The 14,626-nt window shown below is 40.6% G+C and overlaps 1 protein-coding gene across 5 annotated transcripts in view; it reads left to right on the top strand.

Annotated features, from left to right (window-relative positions):
• Positions 1-14,626, top strand: part of LOC137298906 (septin-2B-like) — a 104,919-nt gene that overhangs the window by 72,696 nt on the left and 17,597 nt on the right. For all 5 annotated transcript variants that reach the window (XM_067831284.1, XM_067831291.1, XM_067831276.1 and 2 more), the window contains 4 exons: positions 8,125-8,230; positions 8,501-8,587; positions 13,486-13,609; positions 13,895-14,029. In XM_067831284.1, coding sequence (XP_067687385.1) covers positions 8,125-8,230; positions 8,501-8,587; positions 13,486-13,609; positions 13,895-14,029 — 452 coding nt within the window. The remainder of the gene's footprint in view (positions 1-8,124; positions 8,231-8,500; positions 8,588-13,485; positions 13,610-13,894; positions 14,030-14,626) is intronic.

A 14,626-nucleotide genomic window follows, 5' to 3' on the forward strand; every position in this document is an offset into this window, starting at 1 on the left:
AATGTTTATTGAAACCCTCCTTCAAAACCCACCAAGATGGCAACTGTATCCCAGAGGTGTCTGGCAGTTTGCAGATAAGCTGGAGTCTGTTTATACAGCATTCCTATGTCAAAGACTTTACTATCTCTGGGTAACCCAATTCCTTATTTCAAGTCGACAACAATAAACAAACAACATGCATGGTCCTATCCCTCCTTAGCAGTGAGTGGAGACCACTGCCCTCCCATGGAAGATAGCGGGGGAATATTGGTAGTCTGTCTCACAGCCTCTGTTCCATATTCTCGGTAAACCCAGATCTATCAGAAGGCTCTAAGGTCTATATACACTCCAGTGTCTGTGAGACATGTACCAGAAGGCTGTACAGTCCGTATACACTGTAGGGTCTGTGAGACATCAGTATACAATGTAGGGTCTGTGAGACATCAAGCAGACGGCTGTTGGGTCTGTATACACTCCAGTGCCTGTGAGACATTAAGCAGATGGCTGTGGGGTCTGTGAGACATCAGTATACACTGTAGGGTTTGTGAAACATCAAGCAGATAGCTGTTAGGTCTATATATACTCTTAGTGCCTGTGAGACATTGAGCAGAAGGCTGTAGGGTCTGTAAGTCATCAAGCAGATAGCTGTTTGGTGTATATACACTCTAGTGCCTGTGAGACATTGAGCAGCCGTCTGTAGGGTCTGTGAGACATCTAGGAGAAGGCTATAGGGTCTGCTGATTCAAGTATTGGCCTGGTCCAGCCAGCCGACAGGTATGTGGGAGAAGGACAGGCATGAATCTGCTGAGGATGCTGATTGTATGGGATCTCGTGGGGTGATGAAACTGAAGCTGACTACCAGCTCTGCTGCAACCCACTTGCTTGTGGCCCCACAGATAAACGATAGTTTCATATTACTGATAAACATGGCTGCATAGTTTCATCTAGACTTGCAATGGCTTTAACTTGGATCTTTTGTGAAGTACAGGAGTAAGAGGGCAGGTACATCTTAAATAGCTGAATACATTATTTATAAGGGATAACCCCCAACTCGCCCATTCAGTCCACTTGATAATCTCTTACAAGCCTGTCTGAATGAATTGGCGTTATTCTCACAGACATGCCAATTGATTCACTGTTATTTTGGCAAAGCACAAAGATATAAGAATTAAACATTTTGCAGACGTACAACTCACAAAATCATTAGTTGTTTTTCACAGTGCTTTTTGACTCTTGACATTTTGGATGTGTAACGTCCACATCTGTTGGCTGTTAACCAGACATGTATGTGCACATAATTTGCTGCAGAAACATTCTGTAGATGTATGAAATCTGCATTTCACTTTCCCGTAAATGTTAAAGTATCTTGAGTGTCTCCTCAATGAAATTGCATCTTCAAGAAATGTGTTGCACTCATGAACACTGCAAGGCTGTGAAAAGTGCTTAAGAGCACTTAGGATATCCGATCTAGTTTTTAGCCCACATTGAAACCAAGAATAGTGGTCTCTGAATTGAAAATGAAATGGGAAGTTCAAAGTTCCCAGCTTGACTTACATACTGGCTATCATTTCATCCTCATAGACAAGGGGCGGTGAGGTAACCTAATGGTTAAAGTGTTTGCTTGGCATGCTGAAGGTCTTGGTTCAATTCCCAACATAACGTGTGAAGCCCATTTCTGGTGTTCCACCATGGTATTGCGGGAATATTGCTAAGTTCTCAAAGACGATAGAATAAAAGGTCAGTGTAAAGAAACATCCTAAATGGTGAGAAGACCAGAGAATTGACAATGAGTTTGGGAGTGTATGGCTTGTTTGACTAGAGAAAACTCTGGAGGTACATCTGCATTGTTTTTACTTTACTGAAGGTGAGCTATTGAACCTCTGGTGTCAGTCAAGAACTTGATGTTGCTGTCAGCAATATGGGTGTTCATGAAACAACTGTATTATGCAGTTCAAACTTTCAGTGTTTTCGTGCCATCATTTCATATTTCAATGAAAATGGCAGTTTTGTTCATTCACACTAACAAATATGGTGGTTTTTTTTTTCCATGTAATTAAATAATTTCAGGTTTGGCTGTTTTCATTTTTCTGCATTATGATCATATTTAATATACCGAACCGAATAAATGACAAACCAAGGGCTGTGTACCGTTTCTCATGCTGTACTGTGGTAAGATCACACCTTTTCACCCCTAATTCAATGTTACCTCCCTAAAGGATCATATTTTATCGGGAACCTTGAAAAGAGTACAAAACAATTAGCACAAAAAATTTGCCTTCATGGCAAGTTGCAGGTGAAGTTTGTGGGTTTCATGCATGGTTTATCTGGAATGTTTCCTGTTGCAAATGAAAGGATCATGAAACAGCACGAGTCTCTCCTGGTTTACGATCAACTCGCGTCAGATAGCTTCATATGAGATGGGTTGTAACCTATGTAGTTTAGGATAGGCTGTTTTCTTGCCAACTAGCAATTAAAGAGATTTTAAAGTGGAGTTCCTGATATGAATAGTCTGGAGTTGCTGATGTGAAGCAAACTTATTTTCAGCAATAGTCAGATGTTTATATATCATATGCAAAGTGTGTTTGATTAGTATGTTTTATAATATATATTGTTTATGACTCACAAACAGAGAATGTTAATCTAATCATGACATAAAAAGTTGTACTTCAAATGGGAGAAGTGACAGTCATTTATGGTGTGAGGGTTTTGCTGTGCAGAGTTGCATCCCTTTGGCATAACAGAATCCAGATTGTGGGTGTGGATCTCATATTGCTTGGAGTGCATCCAGGGTGTGAGGCCCATGTCTGATACCCCCATGCCAGGATATCACTGGAATGTTGCTGAAAGACAAAGAAAAACATCCTTACTGTATTACCCTGCTGGATACTCACAGACATTTCCTTGGCTGAAGAATAAATTCTCACGTTGTTTAATCCTGTATGCATCTGGGGTAGAATAGGTCTCCAGTAACCCATGCTTGCTATATAAGGTCACTATGCTTGTCACAAGAGGCAAATAATGGGATCGGGTGGTCAGGCTCACTGACTTGGTTGACTCATGTCATCGCTTCCCACTTGTGCAGATTGATGCTTATGCAGCTTATCATTGGATTGTTTGGTCCAGACTCGATTATTTACAGACCGCTGCCATATAGCTGGAATATTGCTGAGTACAGCATAAAACTAAACTGTCTCACTAATCCAGTATGGAAGCTTCTTTCCATGTTATGCTGAATGGTGAGCAGTTCCCTGTCAGTCGACTTCCTCCACAGATCCATCATGACATCTTCTTGTGTCACAGCTTTGTGGATACACTGTTGCCTCAAGTGCATGCAAGGCTTTTGTTGTATTCTACTTGTGCCTAATGAGAGCTATGTTAGACAACATCTAATCCCCATACCCAATCTCCCAGTCTCCAGTACCGACTGTGATGAAGATGATCTATGTGAGGATTAGCTGAGCTGTATTGGAGGATGCTGCCACATGTTAGCTGTCAGAGACCCCTTGTTACAAGTTTGTACACCATGTCTCTTGCAATGACAGCTTGTAGGGACAACTCATTGGGCCAACCTGAATCACTGCCAGCCATTAAACAGACTGCATTGTAAACCAGGCACTGGGTGGAATGACTGGATGTTCCTGTAGACAGATTTGTTGTTGTCGTTGTTAGAACCTGGACTGTAGACACTGGATCAACCGTGTTGGATGTGTCTGGACTTCCTTAGAAAAGATTTGTTGGTTATCTTGAAAATGGCCTTGAGACCTGGATGTATCATCTGTACATTGGTGGACAGCCAGAGCATTGTTGGCTAGACTTCAGGATTTCGTGGAAAGAACAGTTTGGTCTCTGAACTTCTAAAAGGTTTCTCTTTGACCCTCATTCTTGCCATTGTACTATAGCACTGGTGTTGTTGGGGACCAGTTCATCCTTCTCTTGACATCCACGTGGGGTCTGCGTAGAGAGCTCACAGAAGAGGAGGAAGAGACAACATGGTGATTCATGAAATCAAAAGGAGGCCGAAAGTGGTAAACATAAAATGAAACACTCTAGACTGAATACTTGATAGGAATAGCTGAAAATGTTTTAGCAGAAACCACAGCAACACACTAAGCATTGTTTCATTAAGGGCATTGGTAGTTCAGTTGTGATCACAGCTCAGTAACTTGGATACACATGGTTTTGTGGATTGGTAGATAAACAATGATAAGGAATTGTGTGATACCTAGATTTACTATATGTTCATTGTATGGCGTAGAAGTGGTTTGGGTGAAACGTAGATTTACTGTATGTTCATGGTATGGTGAAACCTGGGTTTGCTGTATGTTTATGGTATGGTGAAACCTGAATTTACTGTATGTTTATGGTATGGTGAAACCTGGGTTTACTGTATGTTTATGGTATGGTGAAACCTGAATTTACTGTATGTTTATGGTATGGTGAAACCAGAATTTACTGTATGTTTATGGTATGGTGAAACCTGAATTTACTGTATGTTTATGGTATGGTGAAACCTGAATTTACTGCATTTTTATGGCAGGGGTTTTTGTCAGACTGACCTCCACAGATGCAGTGAAATGCCTGAAATCTCACCTCATGCCATTTAATGGCAAATATTTGAATACTCTCATTGATAAGAAGTTGAAATTGTTTTGCAAGCCTGTGAATTTGACACTAATCGGTGCTACTCAAAAGGAGGTAGATATCACTGGAGTTTTTCATGTTATAAGGTGATAGAATCAGGTACTTTTGAGCAGTGTGTTTGATACTGGATCCATACACAGATGAGTAGTGTATGTGATGTCATATCTAAAGGGCATAGTTACATAGGGCAATTCTTATTATGTCCATCACTGGATTGTCTGGTCCAGTCCCATTTATTTGCTGATTGTACAGTTGGAAAGTTGTAAGTCACTAACATTCTTAAGTTTGTACGCTTTGATCTCCATCTTACTGCACTAATAGATGATGTTCCATATGCTAGTATCTAACTTTTATGGGCTGGTCTGAAACATCAAAGACTGAAGAATGTTATTGGACTTCATCTTTACTGCAGAATGTAAGTGGTTGTGATTTTCACCCATGTTTCAGGTTTGAGGAAGAGTCAAGCACTAATTGAAGATCCTAATGTACAACAGTGTACCAGAGTGCTTGTTGGGGTCACAGTGATGTCAGCTCCTTAGTGGAGCTCATTTTCCAGACTTGGGTTGAAGTTGTTGGGTTTAGGAAGGAGCCAAGATGTTGTGGTCTTTGATGTGAATGTTGCCGTATTACACAGTGCTAGCAGTTTTGCAGTCAGCTCAATGTTGCTTGCATACAGCGTACCTGTAATCAAGGCTACAGCTCAGGGTTGTTTGGTTCAGTTGTCAGGTGTTATTGAGTTGCAAATATTTTGGGTTCTTGTTCCTGGCCTGGTTAGAACTCAACCAAGAACAGATGTTTTGCTCTGAAATCTGATCATTGTCTCTTCCTTCATGGGAATCCAGGGATTGATTAGACTGGGATACAGGGAAGATAAATTACTTACCCAAGAGTTTGACAGCAAAATATTTTCATGTTTGTTTTGTTTCCTTATTTATATGACATAGTTTTCTTTCCTTAAGGTTTGACCTTGCCCTACGAAATGAGGGCTCAGTGGACAACTGATTACTCATTTCAAGGGTCCTTTCAGGATATAGGTCTTATGAAGTGCTCTAATAATACTGTGTATCATGAAGTTTGGTCCAGGATTATTGAGAATGGTTGTGCTTCTCTCTAGACCCAGTGTATGTTTGTCTGCATACATTCATATGGGATTTGCATCTCTGTAATATCAAAAACACTGGGGCCCGTTTCACCAAGCAATCGAAGCGCTGCGACTGTCATAAGTCAATGTTAAAGTATGTGAGTCACGATCACCTTTGCGCTACCATCGCTTTGTGAAACGAGACTCCAATTTCTCTGATTAGACTTGATATATTCTCCCATGCCCCATCCATTTGCAGTTCCTAATCTGGCAACGGTATTTCTGTAAAAATGGTCAGTGTGTTTGTTACAATTCCCATGAAACCCAGCTCGTGCCAGAGACTGGTGATCTGGTAGGGGTGTTGTTTAAGGCCCTTTTAAAATCTCTTCATGTTGGGAGTTCATCTTGACATTAGCCCCAAGCAGTTTACAACATTCTCAACCTGTGATACAATTCCCAAGCCTCCTGTACCAGCTGCAGTAACATCCCACCCCCTGAAGAACTATCACAAACAGGTGATGTCCATGGACGTCAGGGAGGGTCGTGTTGCATCATGTCAGGAAGAGATTCCTCAAGTTATGTTTACATATTAGAGCTGGGCTAATTACATTTGTTTACTGCTGGGAAAATTAGAATCCGCCTTGAGATGAGAGATTGATAGTAAGTTTAGCATTAGTGTAAGTGAGCTTGTTGTGAAATAGTTGTATCGAAAATTTAAATATGTTTTGTTCTATATGAAGGGCAGCTGGCTTTTGGTGAAATATTTTTATTGCAAAGTTAAATTTGTTTTGAGCCATGGAGGGAGATTTGTTTGTTTATTATAATATCAACACACAGTTTTTGTTAGTTTAGTCTGAGTATCTCATTTTACTGGGTTCATTGAGGTGACCTCATGGTTACAGCACCGACCTGGTTTCAATTCCCTCGTGGGTACAATGTATGAATTCCATTTCTGGTCTCTCCCACCCTGATATTGCTGGAATATTTCTGAAAACAGTGTAAAACCTTACTTACTAGTTCACCATTTGTGCCATGATCAAGTGTGTAAACCAGTCACACAGCTATGTTCACTATGTCCATCAATCTAGCTGAGAAGTATCAGATACCGGCATTGGTCTCTCAGGCAGAGTATCCCATGTCTGACTAGGCTGGTGAGGCACAACCAACAGCACTTCCAGGGCTACTGTGGGGTCAAGGTCACTTCACACATTCTCCTCATACTGAATCACTAGTGACAGAAACGTCAGTGGATACATATGTACTGAACTCTGGTGTGGCATCAGACGGCTGCCTCATACTGTAATTGAAACTATAGACTGCTCCATAATCTCTAGTGACTGAATCACCAGTAGATACTTAGTACTGAAGTCTGGTGTGGTATCCAGACGTCTGCCTCACCTTTTGCCTGTTATCACTGTGTACAGACTGTACAGATAATTCATTATTCATAAACACCTAAAATAAAAGACCTTATTCCCGGGGAGAAAATGATTAAGAGTACCCATCTGTTTGCAACTTTTGGCAAAAGGTTATTACAGACTGTTGAGCAAACACCAAGCGAGTAGATATATTGAATACTCATAGGTTGTTTTTGGACTGTTAGCCTCACAACTTGCCTTTTTCTGGTTCTGATTAGTACCTCTGAAGGTCGAGGGTAGAACAGGCCTTCAGCAACCCATGCTTGCCATAAAAGGCGAAAATGTTTGTCATAAGAGGCAACTAACAGGATCGGGTGGTCAGGCCTGCTGACTTGGTCGACACGTCATCGGTTCCCAATTGCACAGATCATTGCTCCTGTCTTGACTGGATTGTCTGGTCCAGGCCCGATTATTTACAGACCGCCACCATATAGGTGGAACATTGCTGAGTGTGGTGCAAAACTCAACTCACTCAGTCACTCAATCACACTCTGATTAGTCTTCCATTGGTACTGATATGGAAATAGTCTATTAAACTGATACTCTGTTTACTGTCATTCAACTCTCTCTTGAGCAATTCCATCTCAGATAAGACCCATGAGGATCCGGAATTGATCTTCAGTAACTCATGATTGTCGAAAGAAGCGACTAACAGGATCGGGTGGTCAGGATCGCTGTCTTGGTTGACACGTCATAACATCTCTGGTCATCGTCCTAAATGCTACTATCATTGCGCAAAAAGCGGTTATCATTTCTACACAACAGCCGTAGTTAAATGTGGGATTATTGCTGCGATGAGAGTGAAGATGGTCATTTTGTGAAGTTCTTCAGGTCTTTCAACATAGATCTTGCAGCATCACTGTGGTCTACTCTGAGCAATGCTTGTTGTATGTGACCAATACACTCCAATTGTTGATGTAAGCTCTATAACACCTACATTGGTAATCAGTTAATTGAAACAGTTATGGTCACATGATTCTTATCCCAGGTTTTCATTGGTTTCAGTTTGTGAACCCTGAGCAGCCTGGGTATGTGGGATTTGCAAATCTTCCAAACCAAGTTCACAGGAAGTCAGTGAAAAAAGGCTTTGAGTTCACGCTTATGGTGGTTGGTGAGTATGTTTTCTGTATCTTTTGTATGCTGTTTTTTTTTAGGAGAAAAATAAGTTAGATAAGTTAGATAATCACTGCATGAAATGCTGATCTCATATTGTCAGTGTCAGCTGCTCTGCCTTGCAGGGTTTAGGTGTCTCAGGGATTTAAAACTCACTTGTCTGTAATCAGTACAAGTCAGTCTGCTTTAGGTAGGTGTTAGATATTGTTCTGTTAACAGGGGAGTCTGGTTTATGAAGGTGTGCATCACGTCATTGTTCTGTTTACAGGGGAGTCTGGTTTAGGAAAGTCTACACTAGTCAATAGCTTGTTCCTGACAGACCTGTACCCAGAAAGACACATACCTTCAGCAGCAGGTAAGCCAGCAAAGAAGTTTCTTATAAACAGAATGACATGTTTGTACAGGAGCGGACTGACATGTTTGACTTTGTAGTCTCTAAAGATTTTGTCAACGACTGCCTCACTCACTCCATAGGCAGATCCAGAGGATGGATACAGGAGTGTGCTACCCCCTTTTGTACGGAGAGTTTATGAAATGATCTTGGAAACTTTCGTGAAAACGGATGAAAATTAACTATGAACCCCCATTTCTTAACTGTGCATTCCCCTTTTCTCCAATTTGCTGTATCTGTCCATGCACTCAGCTACAAGTTCCAGTGAAAAGTATTCCCCAGGGATAGGCCTATTTCCCTGAAGACTAACTTTCACTGCTGTAAAGGAGCTGTAACTTGATGCACACAGTATTTAGTTCAACCATGGTGAATATGAGACCAGCAGCAATTGTACACATCCTTGTGATGACTTCGTTTAGTACCATGTATTGATCATGTGCCCTTCTTGCTGCTTGGTCAGTTCAAGGTGACAGCTGTGGTGTGTCATTGTTTAATTATCTTCCGCAATGGTTAATCAAACTGATGTGCAAAGACAGGGTAGTTAGGAAATCAGTTTTCTCTCAATCCACGATGGCAGGGCTATGTGATGCCATTGTTTGATTATCATCTGTAACAGTTAATGAAACTGTTGTATGAAGACTGGCTGTCTACAGGCATACACTTGGAATTTGTGGTCAGGAAACCAGTTTTCACTCTTAGGGGACGCCACCATTTGAATGTTACATGAAATGTATAACAAATCTTTGATACAGCAACAGACCATCTTCTGACATAGACATGTAATTTGTGGTCAGGAAATAAATATTTTCTCATTTCAAGATTATGGGCGTGGTATAGATGTTGTGCAAGACAAACATAGCATTTTGATCGACACATTTGTTTAAGTATGGTAGTGAAGATCTTCTTGGTTGTTGCGAAGTTCACTGTGGCCATGCGTAGACTTTTAAACTGTACCTAGGAAATCAGTATTCTCTTACTCCAATATCACACCATAGGAGCAGTGAGCAGCAGAAAATTAGCGATTTAGCATTCAAAAGGTGAGCAGGTTATATTTTTAAGGTGTAGGAAAATTATCAATATCTATATCTTTGTAGTCGACATTGTCCAAAAAAAATTCTTGCTGTAAAATAGAAGACACTCATGCGTAATTCTACCAAACATCATTATACAACTTCGTGAGCTTGTGAAACAATGTCTTTCTTCATCTATATTTCAGTAAAGATGCACAAACATATCAAAGTTAAGGTATTATTGCTGTGTAAACGAGAAACAAAATGCACATGCATTTGGAGCAATTATTGAACTATCTTTGTGTCAATTTTGAATGCTGAGTTGATGAGCTGTTCTTGAGCTTTCCTCCTCGAAAGACTGATACCATCAACTCTCAAATGGTTAATCAAATTGATCTACAGACTGACCATCTGCTCACATTCACTTGTAATTTGTTGTTAGGAAATCAGTAGCAAGGTTATCTTGACATTTGGTTATAAATATGCAATGAATGGTATTGATTAATGGTGAGAAAGGATTTAATTCTGTGTCTTTCTGTGTCTGCTGCACTGATTCATCCTGAAAGTCTTTGTACTGTGTGTTTTGACAAATATATCCCTCTCTTGATTGAGCAGTGTCAAAAGTAGCTTAGGACCACAGCTATGTGTAGTCCCATTGGAAGTGTGATTCATACTATACCATGCTTTGAGGCAGACATATTGGTTTGTCCGTAGACATATGAGCATCAGTCTGAGCAGTTGTGATACTACAACATGTATCAACCATGTTAGCGAGCCCAACAACCTGACAAGCATGGGTTGCTGAAGACCAGGGGCTTCTTTCATGAGGCAGCCTTGCTAAGATTAACCTTACCTCCCATTCTTTACCATGGCACTAAGCTTAGTGACTTATGATCTCCATAATGCTTTGCGAAAGGAGGGACTGGCCCTGATTTCTTCAAATTAACTGAACATTTTACTCAAATTTCATACTCAATTTGACAATTTGAAACCACTGACTTTTTTATTTTTACTTGACTGCATTTTTATCCCATGCAATGCATTTTGGCGGGAGGGGTGGGGGGGTATTAAAATGGACACTGTTCATGCGTTGGTCCTTATGTGTGTGCTTTCATGCACATTTGTTTTTTCCAGAGCAGATACTTAAAACCATTCAATGTTTTTTCACCAAACTTGGCACATAGATAGGTCTGGTGGCTGAACATAAAAACCTTTTAATACTCTCCTTCCGCTTTGCCTTTTCGTGGGATATTGAGTATTTTGCCTTTGCTTCTGATATTGATGACTTTTTAGTCTTGTTAAAATAGAAATGTCAAAACAACTTAAGTAATCTATCCACCAAACCCAACATTTAACCACTTGTTTGCCCCATCATCCCCACTATCTGCTACAGTCCTGTGAAACAAAAATATAATCCCAAGCAAGTCAACAATACTATGGCAAGTGTAGATTGCTACAGGTCTTCTCGGGACTTCTTCTTGATGTACTTAAAAGTCGTTTGTCTTAAAGCAAATCTGAAAATATTGTCTTCGTCTTGGAGACAAAACATGTTAGGATCCATTTATGTCTTTGACATTAAATTATGAAACTTGCTAGAAAATTCAACTGGAACTGCCTGCCAAATGAACATAACATACTTAAGCCATCTGAGGGATGTTGCCAGTAAAGGTAGTTGTTGGGCCGATCCTATGTAAGTATAAACCACATGTGTAATTATAAGCATCAGGCAGGGATTAAACAACTATAACCTGCACCTAGTGACCACCAGAACACTGCCTGTAAACAATGTTGATAATAAGCTGACTTTGTTGCTGTAGGCATATGTATGTGCCTTGTGTAGGATGACGCACAGGGTCATGGAGTCATGGGTTTCCTTGTTGGCTGTTTTCACAAATTAGTATCCAATGTGATAGTAGCTCGAAAGTGAAAAGTGTTTTTATGCAACTGCCCTAGATATTGTAGTATTATGTTTATTGTACGCTTTTTGAAAATGTAACAATGCCGATCTAAAATGCTTTCTGATTATTATTTTTGTTTTTATTTTTATATATATTTTTTATTTATATATATATATTTTTTTGAGAATTTGCTCTTTTTTAAAGACACAACTTAAAAAAAAGTTGTTTAGGGTTTAATTCTTTTCTTGTCTTTTTTAGACTCTTTGTTTGGTCCCTTTTGTCCTCTTTCAAATCATTGTTCATCATCAGTCATCCGTAGTAAAAGTGGAGAAGTATATTTGTAAGATTTTTGTTCTGCCTGAGAGTGCTGTTGAACTGGGTAGCTACTGAATGTGTATCAGCAGGATGGGTGGTGGGGTAACCTAGAGGTTATTGCATTTGCTGGTGTCAAAGACCCGGGTTTGCTTCACCACATGCATACGGTGTGTGAAGCCCATTGCTTGTGTCCCCTGCCTTGATTTTGCTGGAATTTTGTAAATGTGGTGTATGACCAAACTCGCTCACAGTTATGATGAAAGCATCCATATGAAAAGTGGAGCAGCTTATATATGTAGAGGTTCTTCCCTCCTTTCTCTCTCTCCTCCCATTGAACTGGGTAGCTCTTGGATGTCTGTCAGCAGGGTCTCTATTAGCAGACCAACTGATCACTGTCATTGACCACCCACTGACCGCTGGTCAGTGATGGATGTCTGTAATTACAGACTTCCCCTCCTCTACCAGCTGCTGCAGACTGGTCCCCTTTATGTCCACTCTTGTGCTCATTGTCCTATCAGTCTTGTAACCATGGTGATCTGGTCAAACACTGAATTTTAGATAAAGAATATGTGTGCATGACTTTCATATCATGTCGGATGTTATTTCTATAATGTGTTGATGTTGTTCATAATATTAAGAGGGTACTGTGTTTACAGTTGTTCAGAAAATAATATTACAACAACAACTACAGAGTATAGTCAGTTGTCCACTTTGATTTGATATATGCGTGTCATACGCCGTTCCAAGATTTGGTACCACTGCTGGCTTAAGCCTTCTAAGTTAATAGCTAGTACTTGTACTTTTCAGTATCTTTCTTTTTTTAAATTCATTTGTGAACTTTTTTCTGTAAAATATGTTCGTTTCAGAGACTAGTTGTTGGTCTAGTCTTCAGGCTCAGTGATTTGGTAGATTGTGATGATGTTATCTTCTATAATTGTGTTCATGATATCAATCACAGGTTTGTGTTTACTGCTGTATCATCACGTTTCTGCCACACAAGTTGAATGTTGTTGAGTCTGGTGTTAAACAACAGTGTTATTTACTGCTATCGACTTTGATAAAAATTATTCCTGAGACGTCTCAAACATTGATCGCAACAAGTACAGACAGGAAGGCGTACACACCTGTGACTAGTGTTAAACCCCAATTCACCTCATGTCATGATTAACAAAGCCAGTGTGCAGGTGATATGGATTGTTTGGATGGAGAAAAACAATTGAGCAATATTTTGGTTTTGACATTTGTGTGGCTTGCCTGTATCAACGTGTGCCAGCCACCATGTGTTGAAGACTGGCATGTACCAACAGCAGGTGCTTGATGGACTTGATAGTCTCACATTCCTTCTCTCTTGCCTGCATCCTCCATGTCAGAGATCAGTTTCACTGCAGTCTGCACCGGCTGCTGTACTGCTTGATGTACACTTGCCCCAAGTCTGTACTGCTTGATGTATCCTTGCTGCAAGTCTGTACTGCTAGCAGTGCTTGATGTACACTTGCCCCAAGTCTGTACTGCTTGATGTAGCCTTGCTGCATGTCTGTTCTGCTTGATGTATCCTTGCTGCAAGTCTGTACTGCTTGATGTAGACTTGCTCCAAGTCTGTATGTCATCCTCATTTTTAATTCCGTATTGTTTCTTGCAGAAAAAATCCAGCAAACTGTCAAGATTGATGCTTCCACTGTGGAGATAGAGGAGCGGGGAGTGAAGTTGAGGTTGACTGTTGTGGACACACCAGGATTCGGAGACTCATTAAACTCACAAGATTGGTTAGTGTAGGGGAGCTAGTGTCCCTGGTCATTGTAATCACTTTCTGTGCAGCCTGTACACCTGAGCTCAAGTAGCCTACTCTCAGCTACATCATTGTACAGTTTTTTAACATTAAATTACTTTTATCCCTCTGGTTATTGATGATTTTTAGTGAAACAATAACTGTTTTCACTCCCATCATCTGCTTGGGCAAAACGTCTCTGTGAAATTTATCATGTTCAACAGTCCTGTACGGTTTTAACATAATTGTAGCTGTAGATTTAGGGTGTGCCTGTGTGTTTCAGCTTCCGACCAATTATCCAGTATGTTGACGACCAGTTTGAGAGGTATCTACAAGATGAGAGTGGGCTGAACAGAAGACACATTGTCGACAACCGTGTCCACTCCTGCTTCTACTTCATCAACCCTTCAGGACATGGGTAGGTGTCGATGTGTTCAGATACCTTCAGGACATGGGTAGGTGTCAATGTGTTCTGATACCCGTCAGGACATGGATAGGTGTCGATGTGTTTTGATACCCTTCAGGACATGGATAGGTGTCGATGTCTCTCGATACTCTTCAGGACAAGGGTAGATGTTCAGATAACCTTCAGGAGATGTGTTGATGTGGTCTGATGAAATACTCAATACATACATGAACAATTTCACACTCAGAATAATATGAAATACTTGTTTGTGAGCTTGAATAAAAGTCTTTCTCGTCATGGGATTTTACTTCTTAAAAGTGATGTGAGACTGCAGCTAGGTAGATCCTGGCACTGGCCTCCATGCCACAAGGAAGTGGTGAGGTAACCCAGTGGGATTTTACTTCTTAAAAGTGATGTGAGACTGCAGCTAGGTAGATTCTGGCACTGGCCTCCATGCCACAAGGAAGTGGTGAGGTAACCCAGTGGGATTTTACTTCTTAAAAGTGATGTGAGACTGCAGCTAGGTAGATTCTGGCACTGGCCTCCATGCCACAAGGAAGTGGTGAGGTAACCCAGTGGGATTTTACTTCTTAAAAGTGATGTGAGACT

The sequence above is a fragment of the Haliotis asinina genome, chromosome 1 (assembly GCF_037392515.1).
Source record: "Haliotis asinina isolate JCU_RB_2024 chromosome 1, JCU_Hal_asi_v2, whole genome shotgun sequence".
NCBI lineage: Eukaryota > Metazoa > Mollusca > Gastropoda > Lepetellida > Haliotidae > Haliotis > Haliotis asinina.